Source organism: Talpa europaea (genome assembly GCF_964194135.1).
Source record: "Talpa europaea genome assembly, chromosome: 8".
Taxonomy (NCBI): domain Eukaryota; kingdom Metazoa; phylum Chordata; class Mammalia; order Eulipotyphla; family Talpidae; genus Talpa; species Talpa europaea.
Genome location: NC_140075.1, coordinates 112,775,549 through 112,794,119, shown reverse-complemented (window position 1 = coordinate 112,794,119; position 18,571 = coordinate 112,775,549). Strand labels below are relative to the sequence as shown.

At 52.3% G+C, this 18,571-nt stretch overlaps 1 protein-coding gene across 1 annotated transcript in view; it reads right to left on the bottom strand.

The window, feature by feature from the left end:
• Positions 1-18,571, bottom strand: part of LTBP2 (latent transforming growth factor beta binding protein 2) — a gene marked incomplete at both ends in the record, with an annotated part of 85,401 nt that overhangs the window by 24,969 nt on the left and 41,861 nt on the right. The window contains 7 exons of the mRNA XM_084240312.1: positions 2,059-2,181; positions 2,791-2,865; positions 11,317-11,419; positions 12,477-12,760; positions 13,449-13,655; positions 14,164-14,334; positions 17,734-17,924. Coding sequence (XP_084096438.1) covers positions 2,059-2,181; positions 2,791-2,865; positions 11,317-11,419; positions 12,477-12,760; positions 13,449-13,655; positions 14,164-14,334; positions 17,734-17,924 — 1,154 coding nt within the window. The remainder of the gene's footprint in view (positions 1-2,058; positions 2,182-2,790; positions 2,866-11,316; positions 11,420-12,476; positions 12,761-13,448; positions 13,656-14,163; positions 14,335-17,733; positions 17,925-18,571) is intronic.

Below are 18,571 nucleotides of genomic sequence, written 5' to 3'. Positions count from 1 at the left end.
GTCCTGGTCAGGACCCAGGACTCAGCAGACCAAGTTCAAATCCCTATTCCACCACAGGTTATATGACGTCCCTGGACTTTCTCATCTTCTGTATAAAATAAGGATGATGATAATCCCAGGGCGGTAGACACTTCTGTTTCTGCCTGCCCAGCATGTTTGGCCCCATATTTGTTATAAGCGCCTTGGTTTCCCCATGAGATCCACCCCTTCCCATTCTCGGTCCATGTAATGGCATGGAGGCTGCTCCGTTTCCTGACTGAAGGAGCGTAAGTCCATACCTCTGGCAACAGTGATTGGGTCAGGGATGAGCATTTGACTAAGGAGGCCCAATGATAAAATTCAGCTTTGAGATTTCTCCTGAATTATTGAATAGAGGTGCTTTTGACTTGTCTGTATTTTAAATTGAGTTTGTGAGACTGGGAGGATGTAGGCCTGGAGGGTCTGGGGGTCATCTTTGAAAGAATTATGAAATCAACACAGAGGGAAAAGAAGGGACATGCTAAAGGCACTGTGGGCACCTGGATCGAGCCATGCCTGAGGCCTGCCTACCCTTGGACTGGACTTCCTAGTTTTATGGACCAATTAATTATCATGGCTTAAGGCAGTGTCTGCTGGATTACTGTCACTTGTAACCCAAAGACTCCTGACTGATAGACCTTCTTCCACAGCAATGTAGGTGAAAGTGCCTGTTCCAAGAATACATGCTATAATGGGAAATTGTTGATCAGTCCACAAACCTGGGTCTTCCGGGCATTCTCTGCCTCCAGCAGCCACTTGCCTTGGGATACTGTAGGGAATATCTTGTCCCTTTGATTCCCAGGGTGGAGGTGACCCAGTTGGGGGTATAAGGAGGCTGCCTCAGCCCAGAGGGGCTCTGATATTGCTCCACTGACCCAGGTCAGGTGGCAGGGAGGGCAGAACTCAGAAAGGAAGGGAAAAGAAATTCTGTATCTGTCTCCTCTCACTTACAGAGAGGTGAGTAATGGGAGGAGGCTGGGGGTGGGGGGAGCACTAGAAAGGAAGGAAAAACATAGAACATTAAGGCTGCTCTGCTTCCCTGGATTAAGGGTCACTTTTGGACATTAATAAACATAAGCCACCTTGGACATTAAACATTTCTGCCTGATAAAGGAAACTTAAGTGGGAGGGTTTGGAGGGAAAAGGTGGCTTTGTACCCCTCAAGGCCTTGATGGCATGTCTGTCACCACGAAGTCTTTCTGAGAACCACCGGGGTCCAATCTCCTCTCTCCCTTCACATAGGATGCTCCCTCTGGGTGGCGCTGCAGTCTTGCTCACCCCATGGTCTCCCCAGCCTTCTACCTGGTGTTTGGCAGACTAGGGCTTGGCAGGTCACAGGGCCCTCTGCTGAGCTGGGAGAAGCTGACCAGACCTGGATTGCCATTTCACAGAAGCCGGTAAGGACTAGTTTTATTTGCTCTGGTCAGGCTGTCCTGCCCATAGAAATCCCCATCTGGGCTGTGGCATTAGCTCTGCCTTCTGTGTGTGTTTGGGAGGTTGGGGGAGGGGCAACTGCCCCGCCTTGCAGGTACATGCAGCTAGCACTATCCATGGCATGCATGTATTCCAGGACACAGGGACACAGTCAGAACCGCGGGGTTCACAGGACATGGAAAGGCCTTGGGCCCAGCAGCAGTGCTAAGGACATGCCCTTTAAGAAAGGTCTGTAGCTAAGTGACCAGGCTGCTAAGTTCAGGTGTGGAAAGAGGCAGCCACGGCTCACAGCTCAGCCAGATGTTAGAACGGAAGCAGTGCACCCACTCCCTAAGTAAAGAAGGCAATCAAAGTGACAGAAATGCTTAGAGAAAAGACAAAGTAGAAAACATTAATTCAAACTTCAAAGCCCCTAAATAAATGCCCACAGCTGAAAGTGAGGTAGTAACCATTTCCTTTCTAGTAGAAGGGGACAATTTTTGTACATTAGGCCAGACTCCAGGCTGAGCAGCAGACCCTGGGCCTTGGGCATGAGATGATGGGGCACAGGGGAAAGGTCCCATCTTGCCTCCCAGTGTCCCCCACCTGGGCCTTGCCAGCACTCACACACACAGCGACTCCTCGACGGATCCAGCATGAGGCCAGGCCTGCAGGTGCACAGGTAGCTGCCCCTGGTGTTCACACACTCTGAGTCCTTGCACAGGCCCAGGGCCAAGCACTCGTTGATATCTGCAGGGTTGGAGAAGGTGAGCAAGGGGCCTCCCCGCCCAGGCCCAGTGCAGGGGAGGCCTGCACAGAAAGCCTCAAGGTCATTCTTCAAATAAAGTGACGACAATGAGAGAATTTCCAATTTCCAAGTGTGAGCCCTCACAAGACTGTCGACCAGGAGGTCATCATCATTGTGATCCTGAGAAAACCCTGAAGTGTCCTGACAGGGAAACCAGCCAGGGGAGAGGCTACCGGGACAGGTTAGATGTGACCAGCCCACTTACTCTACAAGGGCAAAGACACAGACCACTGTCCACATCCACTGCCCACCAGGCCCTCGGGCCCCAGGCACCTGCTCCAGGTAGGGGTGGGTATGGGCGAGATGGGAGCAGGGAATGGCTCATTCTCCAGGCCCTTTCTTGGCTCTCTCCATCACTATCCCCCAACCTGCTTAGGGGAACCAGTGGCCCCTACAATTCTCCGAAGCTGGGCTTCAGAAGTGCCCAACAGAGACCACTCAGGCTCTGGCAGGTGCTCTTCCCATCTGGCTGTGGGTGGGGGTGTCCCTGCATCATTGGGCCTCTGCCACGTCCCTTCCCCAAGCCCAACCCTGGTCCCAGTCATCCTTACCTTGGCAGTGAGTGAGGTTCAGTCTCTTGTACCCCTGGGGACACTCCAGCTGGCCATTTTCAATCACTGGGGAGGCTAAAGAGTGAAGATACAGACAGATCTCACTGAGGGTCCTTGGGCTCCTCTGTCACCCTTGCTGGGAGGTGGTTCCGGTGTCCAGTCCACTGCATAGCCCAACCTGCAGCCATGAGGCTCCATCTCCCCATTCAGTGAGTGCCTCATCGGCCTGAATCCCTGCCCTGGTTCTCACCAGGCTACGCTCAGCCTACCTTGTTCTTAGAAAAGTGATGCTAATTAATTGTGTATCTACATGGTTTGTACACATACGCAATCATAATACTATATGTGCTGTACATATTATACCAATGCTAATATGTAATTGAACAAGTGGTTTTCTTGCTTTTGTATTTTTACTTTTTGTTTTGAAATTATTACAGGTTTTTAAGAAATTGCAAAAAATTAAAAAAGGTAGTACAGAGAGGACTCCTGAGTCCACCACCCAGTTTGTCCTAGTGGTTAAGTCTTACACCACTACATTGTTTAATTTGTTTTTAAACACCTGGCTAAACAAGGATTCAGTTCACTTGAATCCTTGGTCTGAGTGCTGCCATAGCTGATGGGAGTAGGATCGGAGAAGCTCTTAGCTTGCGCTTATAAAACTATGACATTCGTTTTCACTCACATCATCTAACTGGGTGATACTATTTTCGAAATTTGACTAGTAAGTTTCCATCTTCCCTGAGGTTGTCAGTAGTTCTTACAAATTCAAAACAAGCTAAAAAATTCCATTTTTCAATTTTTTTTTTATAATTTTATTCTTTGGCATATGGCTGCCCAGCTTTCCTAGCACCATTTTTTTTTTAATAGAGGCGTGTTTTATTTATTTATTTGTTTGTTTTGTTTGTTTGTTTGTTTTGTTTATACAAGCACTGGGTACAGTCAGAAGCGTGGGAGGGTGAGAGAATTCACCAGAGCCAGAGCAGGGAGCAGAGCAGGCAGAAGGACTGAAGTACACTGCTGAGGGGAGCAGCGGGTGGCAGGAGAGGTCTGCGTGCCATGTGGGACCCTCCTCCGGCGGCTGGGGAGTAGCCGGGGATCGAACCGGCGCCGCAGAGGCCACGGGCAGCTTCGCAACCCAGCGCTCAACCGCTGCGCCACCGGGGAGGCCCCCATTTTTCAAGTTTTTTAAGTGTGCAAATGGAGACAGTTTCCAGCAACCAACGGCATCATGGTGGAAGTCATCCTCAGTGCTGGGACTGATACGCACCTCCCTTGACTTTACAACATTCCCGTTAACTTTACAGGGTGGGAGAAGTATGCTTAAAAAAGACACTTCCCAGTAAATAAGACAGGGAAACAGGGAAGGTATCTCTGTCACTCTGAAGGGACAGCTGATGCGTCCTTGTTGGAAGCTCCAGCAGGTAGCCCCTGCGGACCGCCACCTGCTATCACAGCCAAAGGCAGCAAAGGGGGAATGTCATCCTTTGGTTGAAAATCATACGAGTAACTCATCTTGAAGTCTGATGATTCCTTTACCAAGACGGAGCTGGCAATTCTCATGAAGCAGAAGGGATGGTCACACTGCTCCAATTAAAAGTTCCACGGAAATTCTATTCCACTGCAAAGATTTTGTTTGACCAGCTTAATTAACCACATGCTGACGTGGATATAAATGTGGGCGCCCCTAGCAGGGGGCCTGCTGGTATGAACTGAGGACAGGAGGAAGGAGGAAAGAGAGGAAGTTGTTTGGGGAAACTTGGAAAGCCGGCTGATTGGATGCAGAACATCATAAGGAGAACACTGTAAGGCCCCGGAGGTGAGAAAGGGTGGGGGGAGGGGGGTGGCAACAAGGGGACACCGTTCAGCACTTGCGGTTGCCTGGCCATTGGTGCATATTATTGCCTGTTTCTCACAACATTAACCCTGCAAGGCGGGGGCCACTATCCCCATTTTACAGACTAGGAAAGAGAAGCTTAGGAGGGACTGAGTCAGGGTTGAACACAAGCCTCTCCTCTGGCTGTGAAGACCACATTCCTTCTGGGCCACTTCTGCATGGAAAGGAAGAGAGAAGGGCAGAGCAAACTGGGCACAGAGAGGTCAGGCAGCATAGCCAAGCTCACACAGCTAGTGGACAGAGCTGGATTATGAAGCCCGGCAGTCTGCCTGTAGAGGAGAAGTTCAGAACCTGCCTTCAGGTATGTGAAGGAGGCATTCGTGACAAGTTGAGGAGTTGTCTAGCTGAGAACCCTGGTTCTGGGAGACACCTGCCCATCTGAAGTCCATCACCCTTCCTGGACACCCTCCCTCTTTCTTTCCACCAAGGATCAGGAGAGCTAATGGGGAAGAAAAAAAACAAAGGCAGAGATCCCCAGAAGGAGGTCAGAGAACCCATCAGATGCTGGGTAACTGCCCCTCAGGGCCATCACCACTGTGCCACGCAGAACAGATCAAAGAAACAGAGCGGAACCTGAAGTGCCCTCAAGGTCCCTCAGCCAGATCAAGGGTAAAACAAGGGGTGAAAACATTGAGAGAAGAGAATTTGTGAGATCTAGAGACGAAGTGGCTAAGCTGGGATTCCCACAGGAAAAACTTGGGTGATTGCTGACACCTTGCCATTGAACTCAGAGGCCTGAGGAAGCCAAAGCACCAGGGCCAGTTCAACCCGACCCCCAGTAGCCTGCATATCGTAAAACGAAGCAGGCAGGGTGGGTGTGTTTGCCTTTCCTGGTAAAAGGCCTGGGCCACGTGGCCGGGACTCAGGCCTTCTGTCAATTCCCTGCTGCACCTTGGCCTGCTCATAGACCCTGGTCTCAGCCTGTCCCTGCACTGCTAATTCTCCCCCCTGGTTGCTGGGACTCCCAAGGAAGCCTGAACAGGGGTTAACTAATTGCTTGAGACAGTTTTGGCCCCGGCTCTATGACAAAACGCAGGGAGGAGATGGTGGAGACATATGTCTGGCCACAGGGCTGTTTATAAGCCATTGCGATCTCAGCCTCGATGACAGATGGGTGCAGCAGGGACATGTGGAGGGTCCTGCACCACACATCCCACTGCCCAGGGAACACACACACACACACACACACACACACACACACTTGCACTCAGTTCATTGCACAGGGGTATGTGAGGAGGCTGGGGCTGAATCCCCAATTTGCAAAGCTTAGGTGGTGTGTTGGAGAAATGTTTACTCCCCCAGAGCAGTGTCAAGAGTGTGGGTGCTGGGGCAGGGACACCCACATCTATCTCCTGGCTCCATTCTGACTAGCTGTGTCTCCTGGGGCCTATTTCTTAACCTCTGCCAGTCGTAATTTTTTCATCTGTCGAGGGGGAGGACAAAAACTCAGTTTGTAGGGTGCTGTGAGGCTTGACTTGACTAAACAACAAACATCACAGCACGATGCAGCAAGGTCCCTGAGGTGCTCCCGGGGCTCAGTTCCCCTCCTTCCCTCCCTTAGCCCCTCCTTTCCTTTCTCTCTTTCTTCCAGCATCCCTCTGCAACACTGAACAGCAAGCCAGCAAGCCGGCCGGACCCCTCACTGGCTGGGCGTATGTGGGCCAGGTACTCAACCTCTCTGTGGCTTGGTTTTCTTGTCAGCACAGTGGGGGTGACATCGCCTTCCTTATTACGAGCCCTATGCATGCATGCACGACTCTGAGCGCAAGGCTGTCACTTACTGGTAATAATTATCCTCATGTCTGTTATTCTCAATTTTCCTGGGGGAAGTCCTATGGGTCTGCCCAATGATTATGGAAATTTCCCTCCCAAGAGGAGCTCGTCTGTTTTCCCAGGCAGCACTACAGCCACCGCGGGCATCTTGGTCACCACAAACAGTGAGGTGGCGAGGGGCTGGTCAGACCCCCGACTCAGACAGGTGCCACTCCAGCCACTGTCACTGTCTCCCCTGGAGCTCTCCAGGCCAGAGATGCCACGAATGAACCACACTCCAGCCGGGGCAGGGAGGGTGCTGACTTGAGCTGAAGCACAATTCCCGGAGGCTTCGAGTCCCTTGGAAGAGCTCTCAGCACATCCTTGAGCCAGAGACACTGCTTTGTTTCAGTGGAATTCTGAACATCCCATTTCCTTAGGGCAGGAGACTGGGCGTCTCACCCAGAGTCCTGGAGAGCAGGGGCCCCACCCCAGCACAGCTGTCCCCCAAGCCGGAGTCCTTGGGTGTAGAAAATGCTCTCGCCAAGAGCACACGAAGAGGCGTGGGAAGCTGATTACAGTGTCAGAAGCGGGGGTCGGGGGTCACAAACCTGGGGTTTCAGGTCCGGTTTTATCTGCAATACAGAGCTAGTGATGCCCGCTGCACAGACCTGCGCCTGGAATACTCCTCGTCAGCAAGGGCGATGAAAGAAGTGAGCCAGCCCAAAGCTTGCTTTCCATTGATGGCTTCAAATAAATTTCTAGACATCTGCATAAACCTCCATTCCCTCAGAAAATCAATTTCCTTCCCTAACTCCTTCCACAAACCCGTTCTTAGGAGGCACACTCCTCGGGCATGGAATTCACCCCATTATTTCACTGGGAAGCTGCTGTTTTTAATAAGTTATTCCTTGTACTCATTTCGAGTTGAGTTCTGCTTTCCACACATCAGCTTCTGTCATCCAGAGAACTACACAGAATAGGCCTACGAAACAACCCTACCTACTTGCCTCTTTTCCCACCTACTTTTTCAGCTCATCTCTGTTAACTCGTATCCCTGAGCTGCAGGTGGCTGCCTGCCTGTTTATTCAACCCCAATCTACCCGAGGGACATTGTGCTTCTTGCACGCGGACTCATGAAACACATCCCTGGGTGCACTCTCGTGGTTGTTAAATTCTGGTCCAGCACCCCGGTTTTTGTCATCTTTAGGCAGGTGCAGGCCTTCGCAGAATGATTAGGGAGATCCTTGGTCAGCTGAGATTCAAACCACAATGTGGTTCTAGTTCTTCCTGTCCTAGCTGTGTGACCTTGGACAAGTTCCTCAACCTCTCTGAGCTACGTTTTCCTCATCCATCAAATGGCAGTAAATAGCCTTAGCTTGCAGGTGGTTGTGGCAAGCAAATGAGATGAAGCTGGTAAAGAGCCCAGTATAATGTGAAAGTTCAGGAGCTGGCAGCTGTGATTGTTTTTAAGAGGGAAGATACCGTATTCCTTGAAGGGGGGGGGAGCAGGAGAATCACCTCTCTCTGGAAATGCAAGGAGGAGCCTGGGCTCTGAGGTGAACTCACCCCATGCAAGGCAAATGGAAAGACGATCTCATGGCAAACAGCTGGAGCCCACCGCTGCGGGCCACAAGCCGTGCGCCAGCCCCGCTGCCCCAGCAAAAGGGCCTGGGGTTGACACAGTTAGTGCCAAACCAGATGGGGCAGTGGCCAACTTTCCAGTCAACCCAGATGTCTGTCTAAGATGAAGACTCAAAAATGTGGTCTCAATCAAAGTGGCTTTTAAGTGCTGTGTTCTCTCCAGACCCTGTCAGGGAGACTACGGAAGCTCTGAGTCGGGACCCCCAAGGGGACAGGAAGACATGGCTCAGGCTGAGTCCTGGAAGGTCAGCAGCATCTGTCACTTAGAGTGAAGGCAGAAGGGGGAACCAGGTACTGGCCTAGATTGATTCTCTGAGCCATCTCTCTGAGAAAGAAGCTCCGGGGAATTTTTCTGGAATAAAAGGGCTTTGTCTGTGCCATATAACTGAGACTTCAAAGCAGTCTTTTCCTATGTCAGAAATAGCAGCATTCTTTTTTTTAAAAAAGATTGTATTTTATTTATTTATACAAGAACCGGGATACAGGCCAGATGCGTGGGAGGGTGAGAGGATTTACCAGAGACAGACTGGGGAACGGAGCAGGCAGATTGATGAAATACACTGCTGAGGGGAGCAGCGGGTGAGGCAGGAGAGGTCTGCTGCGCCATGTGGAACCTTCTCCGGCCAGCCGGGATTGAACTGGTGCTGCAGAGGCTGCAGACAGCTTCACAGCACTGCATTCAACCGCCTGCGATACTGGGGGAGGCCCAGAAATAGCAGCATTCTTTGACAGGCTAGCATGGAGCTTCACAAGCCAAAGGTGATTTAGGGGAAGCCATGAAATTATGTGGCTCCCTAGCTGCTGACTTTGTTATTCCACTCGCCCCTTAACTCTGTTGGACCACCTCTCTAGGAATAAAAAAGCCCTTTCTGAGGGGCACAGCCTTAATTTAATCAGAGGAGAAAAAGAGGCTCAGAGGAGCAAAATCCCAGGAACTGAGAATGTTCTAGAACTCCAAAGTTCTGCCTGTCTTGCCAGTCATTCCTATACCCACCGGAGTAGCTTGCCCTTTCTTTCTCTGATTCTTTATCAGTCGCTTGCTTGTCATGCCTACTTAAAGAAAGATCCCCTAGCGTGGCTCCAGGCCCAGGCATGGAGTTAGGTGTCTGGCACCCTGTCAACACAAACAAGGTCCCCCAGCATCTTGCCCCTTCTCTGTACAATACCCAGCTGCACTTTAATGTGTTTTAAATGTTTACGTTGCCCTGGTCTTTGTTATTTCTTGCTCGGTGTGCAGAAATGCTTGACATTCCAGGGTCTGCAGCCTGGAGCCCAGCTTGCTAAGATGTGCTGAACACAGGGGTGGTGGCGGAGGTGCCACCTGGGACAGGGAGGGAGCCAGGGTTCAGCCTCGGGTATGCTCTGCTCCAGGAAATGTTGCTCACTCTCTTGGTCTCACCTGCATATGCAATTTCCTTGCTAAGCTCTTCTCCATCTCTTTAACTTGCCTAGTAAATAATTCTACAGATCTCATCCTGGATGTCACCTCCTATAAGATGCACCAGTTTGAGCTACGATTTAGATCCCACAGTATTTAGATGAGTGGGCTGTGCACTGCAGGAAAGTCCCACAGTATTTAGATGAGTGGGCTGTGCACTGCAGGAAAGTCCCACACCTAAGGGAATCATTGGCTTCCTAGATTTGTGTCTTTGTAAGGACTGTTTGAACAAATGGAAAGGCGCTACAGGACCTATCAGCGGCTCTGGTGCTTCTGTCTGTGTCCTCACGGCATTTAGCACTGATCTAGTCACTGCACTGGCACACTTTCTCTGATGCCCACTATGTCTATGCCCCCCTGCTTCATGTCCAAACTCAAGACTATAAACTGGAGAGGAGAGGAACAATTTCTACCTTATTCTCCACCTCCATCCAGGGCCTGCAACTCTAGGACACGTTACAGGCTGCCTCATCCCTGTGCATACTTGTTGACTGAGCTGATGTGGGTTAGAAAGTCTCAAGAGTGGCAAACAAAGGAAATAAGTGGCAAGAACGTCTCTGGCCTACAGGGGACACTGATGAGCAGTTGGCCGCACTCCTCCCTGTGGGGCAGCGGGTCCTTAGTTTTTCCCTTTTAGGAGGGATGCTTTCTAATAATAACAGTCAAGCACATGCATCATCTCACTTACTCTCCAGAGCGCTCCGTGAAGCTGGCACCATTACTGTCTCTACTTTGCAGACGGGAGATGAGTCAGATAAGAGGTCAGCCGGCAGAGCTGAGACTGGCACCTGCTCTGTGTTACGCACTCAAGCCTGAAAGTTCCTGCCAGCTTGCTGCTCCACCCCAAATCCTAGCACACTGGGAAGTCGTCCACACTGATTTTTAGTTTGGAACCTGTGGTCACTGATGCACAGCTGAGTCTGAAGTTGGGAAGAGCCTGCCCCGCCACCTTTGGATCCCGTGCCAGGACCCCACAAAGTTGATTCACTAAGTAGACTGCTGACAGGCAAGGGGCATACATGCCAGACCCAGGGCTGAAAGTGAGAACTTGGGGACCAGCTGAGCGGGCCGAAGCCACACTCAGGCTCAGGTGCCTCTTCACCCACCCGCCAGCTCTAAGATCAATGACTCTGAGAACAGCACGAACCGGCGCTGGGCTCACTCCCAAAACCTCAGTGTTTGGCACACACGAGGTGCCCGCCTTTAAGTAGGGACTCATTCATTTGCCGAATGGATGCATGAACGAATAGGTGTTAGGTTTTTCCCATCAAGAGGACAGGGACCTGGGTTTCCCAAATTCTAAGGCTGAAGACATTCTGGGACATTCTGGTTCAAAGATTGGAAAGCAGGAAAGAGGAGGTGAGGTGAGAGGAGGCGGTTTAAGGGCCCTTCAAGGAGAGAATGAAGGAAACACTGAACCACCAAATGCAGACTTCTGGGTCCCTGGTACCGGGCAGGGGAGTATCTGGAAGGGAGTATGGCTGGGACCCCTAATATGTGAACCTTCAGATTTTCGAACGCCTCTCAGAAAATCAGGTGGAGCAGGTAAGCCAGGCTGCACCTGCCAGAGGGGCTGAGAAGTCTGAGCCACGGGGAGCCTTGGCTGCCAATCAGGGCACTTGGCTGCCAATCAGGGCACTCCCAAGGCAGAAAGCGGCTCAGGTGCTCAGGTCGCTGGCCTGCTCTACCAGCCTGGCTTCTGAGGCCCTGGAAGGAGATGGGGGAGGGGTGCCCCACAGCAGAGCCAGGTTCTGACAATGCATCCCTCATGACCCTTGACTCTGGCACCAGCACTCACCTGGCCTGGGTGGGCATGGGGCACACGAGGTCACGCCCCAGAAAGCCCCCACACTGCCACAGCAATCCTCTTGGGCAGTCAGCTCCAGCAGGGGGTTGGCACACTGGAAAAGAAGCCGTGGACACGTGTTGCCCTGTTCCCCTGTTCCCTCCTCTGCTCTGCGGAGATGTCCGGGGAGCCCGAGACAGGAGTCCATCCTCACATCCTGCCAGAGGCTGCCCCCGCTCAAGGGAGGAGGGGAGGGGATTAGCTGAAGTCACAGAAAGAAGAGGAGAAATCTGCCCCCCACTCTGCCAGACACCCCAGCAAGACAGGATCTACTCTGTGTGGGTCTGCCATCTGTCCCCTTCCACATCCCTGCCCGCATACGGGGGTCCCTAAAGATGGACTTTCTTTGGTCACACTCCAGGGAACTCCAGGGTCACCCATGGTGCTGGCCTTCCCCGGGGGAAGGGCCTAGGCTCTGGGACACCACAAGCTGAGAGGTCAGGAGGGTCTGGGGGCTCAGTCCTTCTTGGCACCCCTACTGCCTCCTGTTCCCTAACCTTAGGAGGGGTTTCTGGAAATACCAAATGCAGACCCAAGAAAAACACCCCTGGGCTTGGCTTAGCCCCTATTTTTAGGTGCCTGGACTCAGAAAATCTCATCTGCTTTCCCACCAGACTGTGGGTGACTTTTGTGGGTGTCTCTCATCTTTTGCCCCCAGTGCTTTGGGGTTTTAACTGTATTTGGTAATCCCACATTGCTGTGGTCCCATCTTACCTGAATACCAAACTCCTCACCAGATAATAGACCTCCTGTCCGTGCACCAGGAAATCCTAGACTCAGCCCCAGGGGAACGCAGGATTTAATGGGACCTAAGGACACTGGTGTCCCTCCCGAAGGGAGGGACATGTGCCTGGTGTGCCTTGCATGTGCACACCACATGCACACCACATGTGCCTGGTGCTGACAGGTACCCGGTGGAGCCCAGGTAGGACAGCCCAGCCTCCCCGTACTTAGGCAATTTTATGTCCTGAGCTTTCCCACTGGGGAATGGGAGAATCTGCAAACACACTCCTTAGAAGGAGAAGGGGCAGAGCAAAGGGGGGAGTGTGTGTGACGGATTGGGGGGGTAGGGGCGATAGCCTCCAGGGCTGAGGCAGGCGCTGCGTTCTCACCTGTCCATTCACAGCATTCAGGTAACACCGGCCCAGCAGTCCCTGAGGCCTGGGTGCCACTGGGGGAGGTGGTCGAGGGGCCTCTCCGGCCTGAATAGGAATCCTGTTGCTGTCCCAGTGGCTGTGGCCACGGCCGGCAGGGAGCCTGGGTGGGGGTCTGGTCTCCACGCTGTTCTCCTCTGGGGCCTCGGCCTCGCCCCGCACCCTTGCCACCTGGTGCACCTGCACGGAGGCTTCAGGCGGGTGGTTGATGTGCACCTTCACCAAGGAGGGGTTCACAGAGGCTGGGCACAGGGACTGGGATCAGAGCAGGAAACAGAACCCCACCCTCTGCCTGAGTGTCTCCTTAAAACTCTCTTTCCATTTCTTCACTCTCCATTCAAACCAACGCCAGAACAGTTTCCCAGCGAACACAGGATGCATCACTAGCTTCTCACTTCCCGCCTTTCAGGGTCCAAATTATTAATACATTGTCAGCTTCCAAACCAATCTAGCATCCCTCCTCCCCTAGGCCCAGGACAGGTCCTGAGTTTAGCCAGTTGACCGTCCTGTTCCCACCTCCAGGCCTTCACTCTCTCTGCAGTGCGATCCCCTCCTTCAGCTTGGGCCCAAAACTGCCCATTATTTGAGACTGAACTGAAGGCTGGCACCTAACGATGGCAGGCAGGGGACATGAAATGTCACATGACGTTGCTCTTTCCTAACCACCCTTCTTTTATTACCCAGGTTCCTTGGAGGCAGGGCACTGCCCTTCTTCTCTTGTCTCACCCATAGCTCTCAGGAAGGGGTGAGGGCCACAGGACATGGCTGAATTCAGATGGAAGGGCAGAGACGTTTTGGGAATGAAACTGAGCCCTGACAGGAGGGAGGATTGAGTGTGAAGGAAGGATCTAGAACAGCTCCTGTGCCCTCCTGCCAGATTCCTTCACCCACCCTTCTGCTCACCCACCACCACCCCAGCCCCGCACTCACCCAGCTGGTTGGAGAGGGGCAGTGTGAAGGTGGACTGCCTCAAGGGGCCTCCCAGCGCGCCCCTGTGGTGGGAACCCCTTTCAGAAGGCTCGGGGTCCAGCTTCGGCACAGGCAGATGGCAGAACTTCCCGGTGGAGTTGGTGGGGCACCAGCACTCATCCCTGCCGATGCAGCGGCCTCCATTCAGGCAAGGGATCTGGCAGAAATCTACAGCATCGACCTCAAGGTCACTGGCAGTGGAGGAACATAACAGCACCCTCCACATGGCCAGCGGTGACAATAGAGAAGCAGGAAGCAGGACTTCAGGTCTGGATGGCTTGGGGAGCCCAGTACCCCCTGAAACACAGGGACTTTCCAGAGGCCCGGGAGAAGAAAAAAGCAATAACCAGCCCTCATCTTTTTCAAAAGCCTTTCCTAGACACCAAGCTAACCTGGGAGACGGGGGTGGTGGTGTTACTAACTCCCTCTCTTCTCTGTGGAGGAAACTTGGGCTATGAGAGGTTATGTGACTTGCCTGGGGTCACACAGACAAGCATGACAAAGCTGGCTGAGGCCTCAGCTTTCTGTGTGACTGGGGACAACTCACAGGATCACAGGATGAGAGCAGTGGCTTCCTTCCTGCAGAGGAGCTGGGCTCCAGCCCGACAGGCCTGTCCCTCTGCCACCACCATCCCGCCAGGGCCAGCCAGGAGCCATCTCAGGAGTGGGGACTCACAGATGCGGAAACCAGACTTGGGGTCATGGCCGTGGCCACCCTGGCTGTACAGGGTGGTGGTGTCACCACGCTCACAGCTGTTGGAACAGTGTCCGTGGGCACAGGTCTGCTTGCAGATGGTGGGAGTGAAGACAATCTTGATCTTCTTGATTTTCTCGGTGAGGTTCAGTCCTGCAGAGAGAGGGCTTGGGTCCAGGGGGCAGGGCTAAGAGGCACAGCTATGACCTCTAGAGGCTGGTTAGAAAGGCTCATGGGCCCAGGGAATGAATCCATCCCAAGGGGATTTGCTAATCCCTAGTAGATAGTGAGGCCCATTGTAGGGGCAGAGTAATACTTTTGGGCAGCTTGCAATCCAGCGTTTATTGAGAAAAACCAATATGCCAGCCACATGCTCAGGCTTTAGGCACATTATTTCTCAGTCTTCCTGAGTGAGTGTCCTTTTAGGTTGAACTGTTTGGAATCACCATTTTTATAGGTCAAAGTTGTTGAATACTGGCAATGTTGCTATGTCCAATGAAACATTCCTATTTCACAGGTCAGGAAACTGAGGCCCAGAGAAGGTCCTGTAACCCCAAATTACACGACAAGCAAGTGCTATGGCTGGGCTTTGACCCCAAAGGGCAGAAAACAGAACACTCTGGCTTGCCTGAGTGGAGAATTTTCTAAGGCGGGTAGAGGATGATAAAGCACGAAAGATTATTAGGGTTAGGTTTCCAGGACCCTGGTTACCAGAACAAGGACTGGCTGCTTTATTTGGTTGTAGTGGGGAAGCCATTGGAGATTTTCAGTAAGAAATCAAAGAGGAAATGTGTGTGCATCGGTGAGGGGGAGGGAGGGAGGGAGGAATCTAATGCTCTCCCAGCAGCGTGCAGGATGCATGGAGGGGTCGGGGTGAACAGCTGGGAGGTCACTATAGTAGTATGAACGGAGGTCACTTCATTTAACACCATGAGGCAGTGGAACTACAAACAAGGGGCATTCACGCAGGACAGGGACCCCGAGGGAAGCCAGAGGGCAGAGTGTTGCGGAGGTGTGAGGTGACAGAAAATACTTAAACTGGTCTCTGCCCCAGTTCCTGGCACAGAGGTCCTGAAATCCTTGTCATTTCCTAGAAAGAACACCAGAGGCATGCTTTGTTCTAATGAGGTGACTCATGATGGGCCAGAAAGACTAAGCCATAGACAGAAGCGTGAGAGAAGAGCTGGAAAGGGCCTTCATAATGAAACATGCCTGGGTGAGGAAGCCTCCACAAAACCCCAACGATACGGGGTTCAGAGAGCTTCAGGTAGGCAAATAAATCTACGTACCTGGAGGTTGGTGCACCCCAGCTCCGCAGGGACAGAGGCTCCTGCCCCTTGGGCCCTCCCAGACCAGCCCTGTGCATCGCTCCCTCTGGCTGTTCATCTGGGTCCTGAACCATTTCCTTTTATAAGCTGGTAAATGTGTTTCCCCTGAGTCCTGTGAGCTGCTCTAGCAAATTAATGGAATCCAAGGTGGGGGTCAGGGGAGCCAAATCAGACAGAAGTTGTGGGGCCTACCGGAGTCTCCTGCTACTTGCTAACGGCTTCTGAAGTGGGGTCAGCGCTGTCTGATGGGACTAAGCCCTCAGCCTGTGGGATCTGACGTTGTCTCTAAGTAGATGGAGTCATAACTGGGTTAAACTGTAGGACACTCAGCTGGAGTCTCAGAGAATTGCTTGGTGTGGGAGAAAAACCCCACATATTTGCTGACCAGAAGTGTCTGGAGCCATATTCTCTTTGTGAAGGAAAGAAAGATGCAAGAGGGAGCCAACTGAGCTTTCCAGCCAGGAAGGAAGTATAAAAAGTATCTGTGGCCTGTGTGGTCAGGAAGTCTGACCAAAGGGGGGAATGAGAGAGGAAGCCACAAGGGAAGAGAAGTGTGTGTGTGTGTGTGTGTGTGTGTGTGTGTGTGTGAGAGAGAGAGAGAGAGAGAGAGAGAGAGAGAGACAGGAGAGAGAGAGAGAGAGAGAGAGAGAGAGAGAGAGACAGAGAGAAAGACAGAGACAGAGAGACAGAGAGAGCTATAAGCAATAGTATATGCAGAAAAGAAAGGGCTGAGTGAGAGAGACAGGTTGAAGGGGAAGAGGACAGACGAGTGTCCAGAGGAAACCAGGCAGAACGAGGCATGTGCCTTAGACAAGAAGAGAGCCAACTATAAAAAGGGGTGGCGTACTAATCTGCGCTACAACATGGATCAACCTCAAAAACATTACACTAAGTGATAGAGGCAGACACAAAAGGCCACGTGTTGTAGGATTCCATTTACAAGAACTGTCCAGGACACGTAAATCTACAGAGACAGAACATAGATTTGTGGGGCCAGGGACTGAGGAAAGGAAGACTAGGGAGTAACTGCTTAAAGGGTGTGGGGTTCCTTTTTGGAGTGATGAGAATGTTCTAGAATTCGAGAGTGATGGCAATTTCACAAAATTGTGACTGTACTAAAACCACCGATTTGCGCCTTTTAAAGTGGTTACTTTTAGGGCCTCCCCGGTGGCGCAGCGGTTGAGCGCTGGGTTGCGAAGCTGCCCGCGGCCTCTGCGGCGCCTGTTCGATCCCCGGCTGCTCCCCGGCCACCGGAGGAGGGTCCCACATGGCGCGCAGACCTCTCCTGCCGCCCGCTGCTCCCCTCAGCAGTGTGCTTCGGTCCTTCTGCCTGCTCTGCTCCCCGCTCTGGCTCTGGTGAATTCTCTCACCCTCCCGCGCTTCTGACTGTACCCAGTGCATGTATAAACAAAACAAACAAACAGACCAGCAAACAAATAAATAAAGCATGCCTCTATACAAAAAAAAAAAAAAAAAAAAAAAATAAAGTGGTTACTTTTAGAAAGAGGACCTGCTCAGATGCTCGGACATTGGATATAGGTGAGAAAGCGGTGGGCAGTGGGCAGATACAGGAGGGACAGGGCTCCCTGGAGGTGGCAGTATGTCCACATGCTCACTGGTTGGGACTTGGGAAGGTGGAGACAGCTTAGTGTAGTTGGGAAGGTGGAGACAGCTTAGAGTAGTTGGGAAGGTGGAGACAGCTTAGAGTAGTTGCTCTGAGGAATGACAGAAAGAGAGAGTGTCCAGGCACACAGGGAAGAATGGTCAGGCAGTGACCAAGAATGTGCCCAGTGAGCCCTCAGGGAGACTCTTCTCTCTCTGGGATACAGAGCCGAGCTGAAGGTACTGAGGAAGCAACTGGTCAGGTTGGTCCAGGAGGGCTGGGGTTTGCAGGAAGGATAAGGTAGCAGGACTGGGGCCAAGGAGGTATGGTTCACGGCTGGTTATAAAGGAAGTAAAGGCAGAACGGGAGGACAGAGGGGGCAGAAAAACAGCAGGTCAGGTCTAAGGGTCTCGGAGGGGCAAAGTCACCACCAGCTGGTTTGAGACTGCTGGTACCACACAGGCGCTTGATAACTGCTGCTTTGCTCAGAAGTAGAGAGACAAGGTGACTGCTCAGCCCTCCAGGGGAGAGGAGGGAGCAATGAAGGTGAGGGAAGGAAGCGTCAGAGACTCAGAGACAGATGTTCTGCTTTTCTAAGACCCCAAGATAGGGCATCCTTACCCCAGGGGGATGACGAGTAGTCCACATATGCTGCCCGCTGGGCACCATCCCTTTGCTCCAGGCCCAGCCCCGAGGGCAGCGCATTGGAACTCAGGTGACCACTAGTTGCAGAGGCCGGGAAAAGTCGGATGGTGGGGGACAGTCCCACGTGCTGCTGGGAGGAGTGGCTCTGGCTGAGCCCACTCAGGGACCTGTGGAGACAACCATGGCATGGGGAGGTAGGGGCTTACACCCTGGAAGCCAAGTCTCTCTGCCCGCCCTCCTTGAGCCGCCCTCCCCCGCCTCTGCACTAGAAGCATGCTCTTTGGCTGCCTTCTCCCCACTCATGTACAGCCAAATCCAGGAAAGTGGAGGGACCCTCAGGCTGGGGGTGACTGTGCTAAGACCAGATGACTAGTTTAGCGGGAGGAATAACCAGGATTTTACAGGGTTATTCTGGGCAAGTCACTCAGTTACTCAGGGCCTCAGGGCCATAGACTGCAAAACGAGGGTGTTAGACTAGCCCCATGCAGCTCTAGCATTCTAAGAGTCTTTGAGATGCTTATGGGCCAGTCCCTGCCCCCACACTGACTTCTATCCCAGCCACTTCTTAATACAATCTCACCTGTGGAATAGGTGCCAACAAATATGTTCGCCCACTGATTCAGGGCAGACCCTAGCATATCCCTCTCACTATGTTTACTGTAAAAATAACATTAACGGTATTCAAGGAAAAAGAAATGAATTCTGGTTAGGAATTCCCCAACCCAGTGAATGCTTTTGCACATTTCCTTTCAACTTTGGTGCAAATTTATGTTCTTACATTATTGTCATTCTCTATAGATACAATTTAAATTCT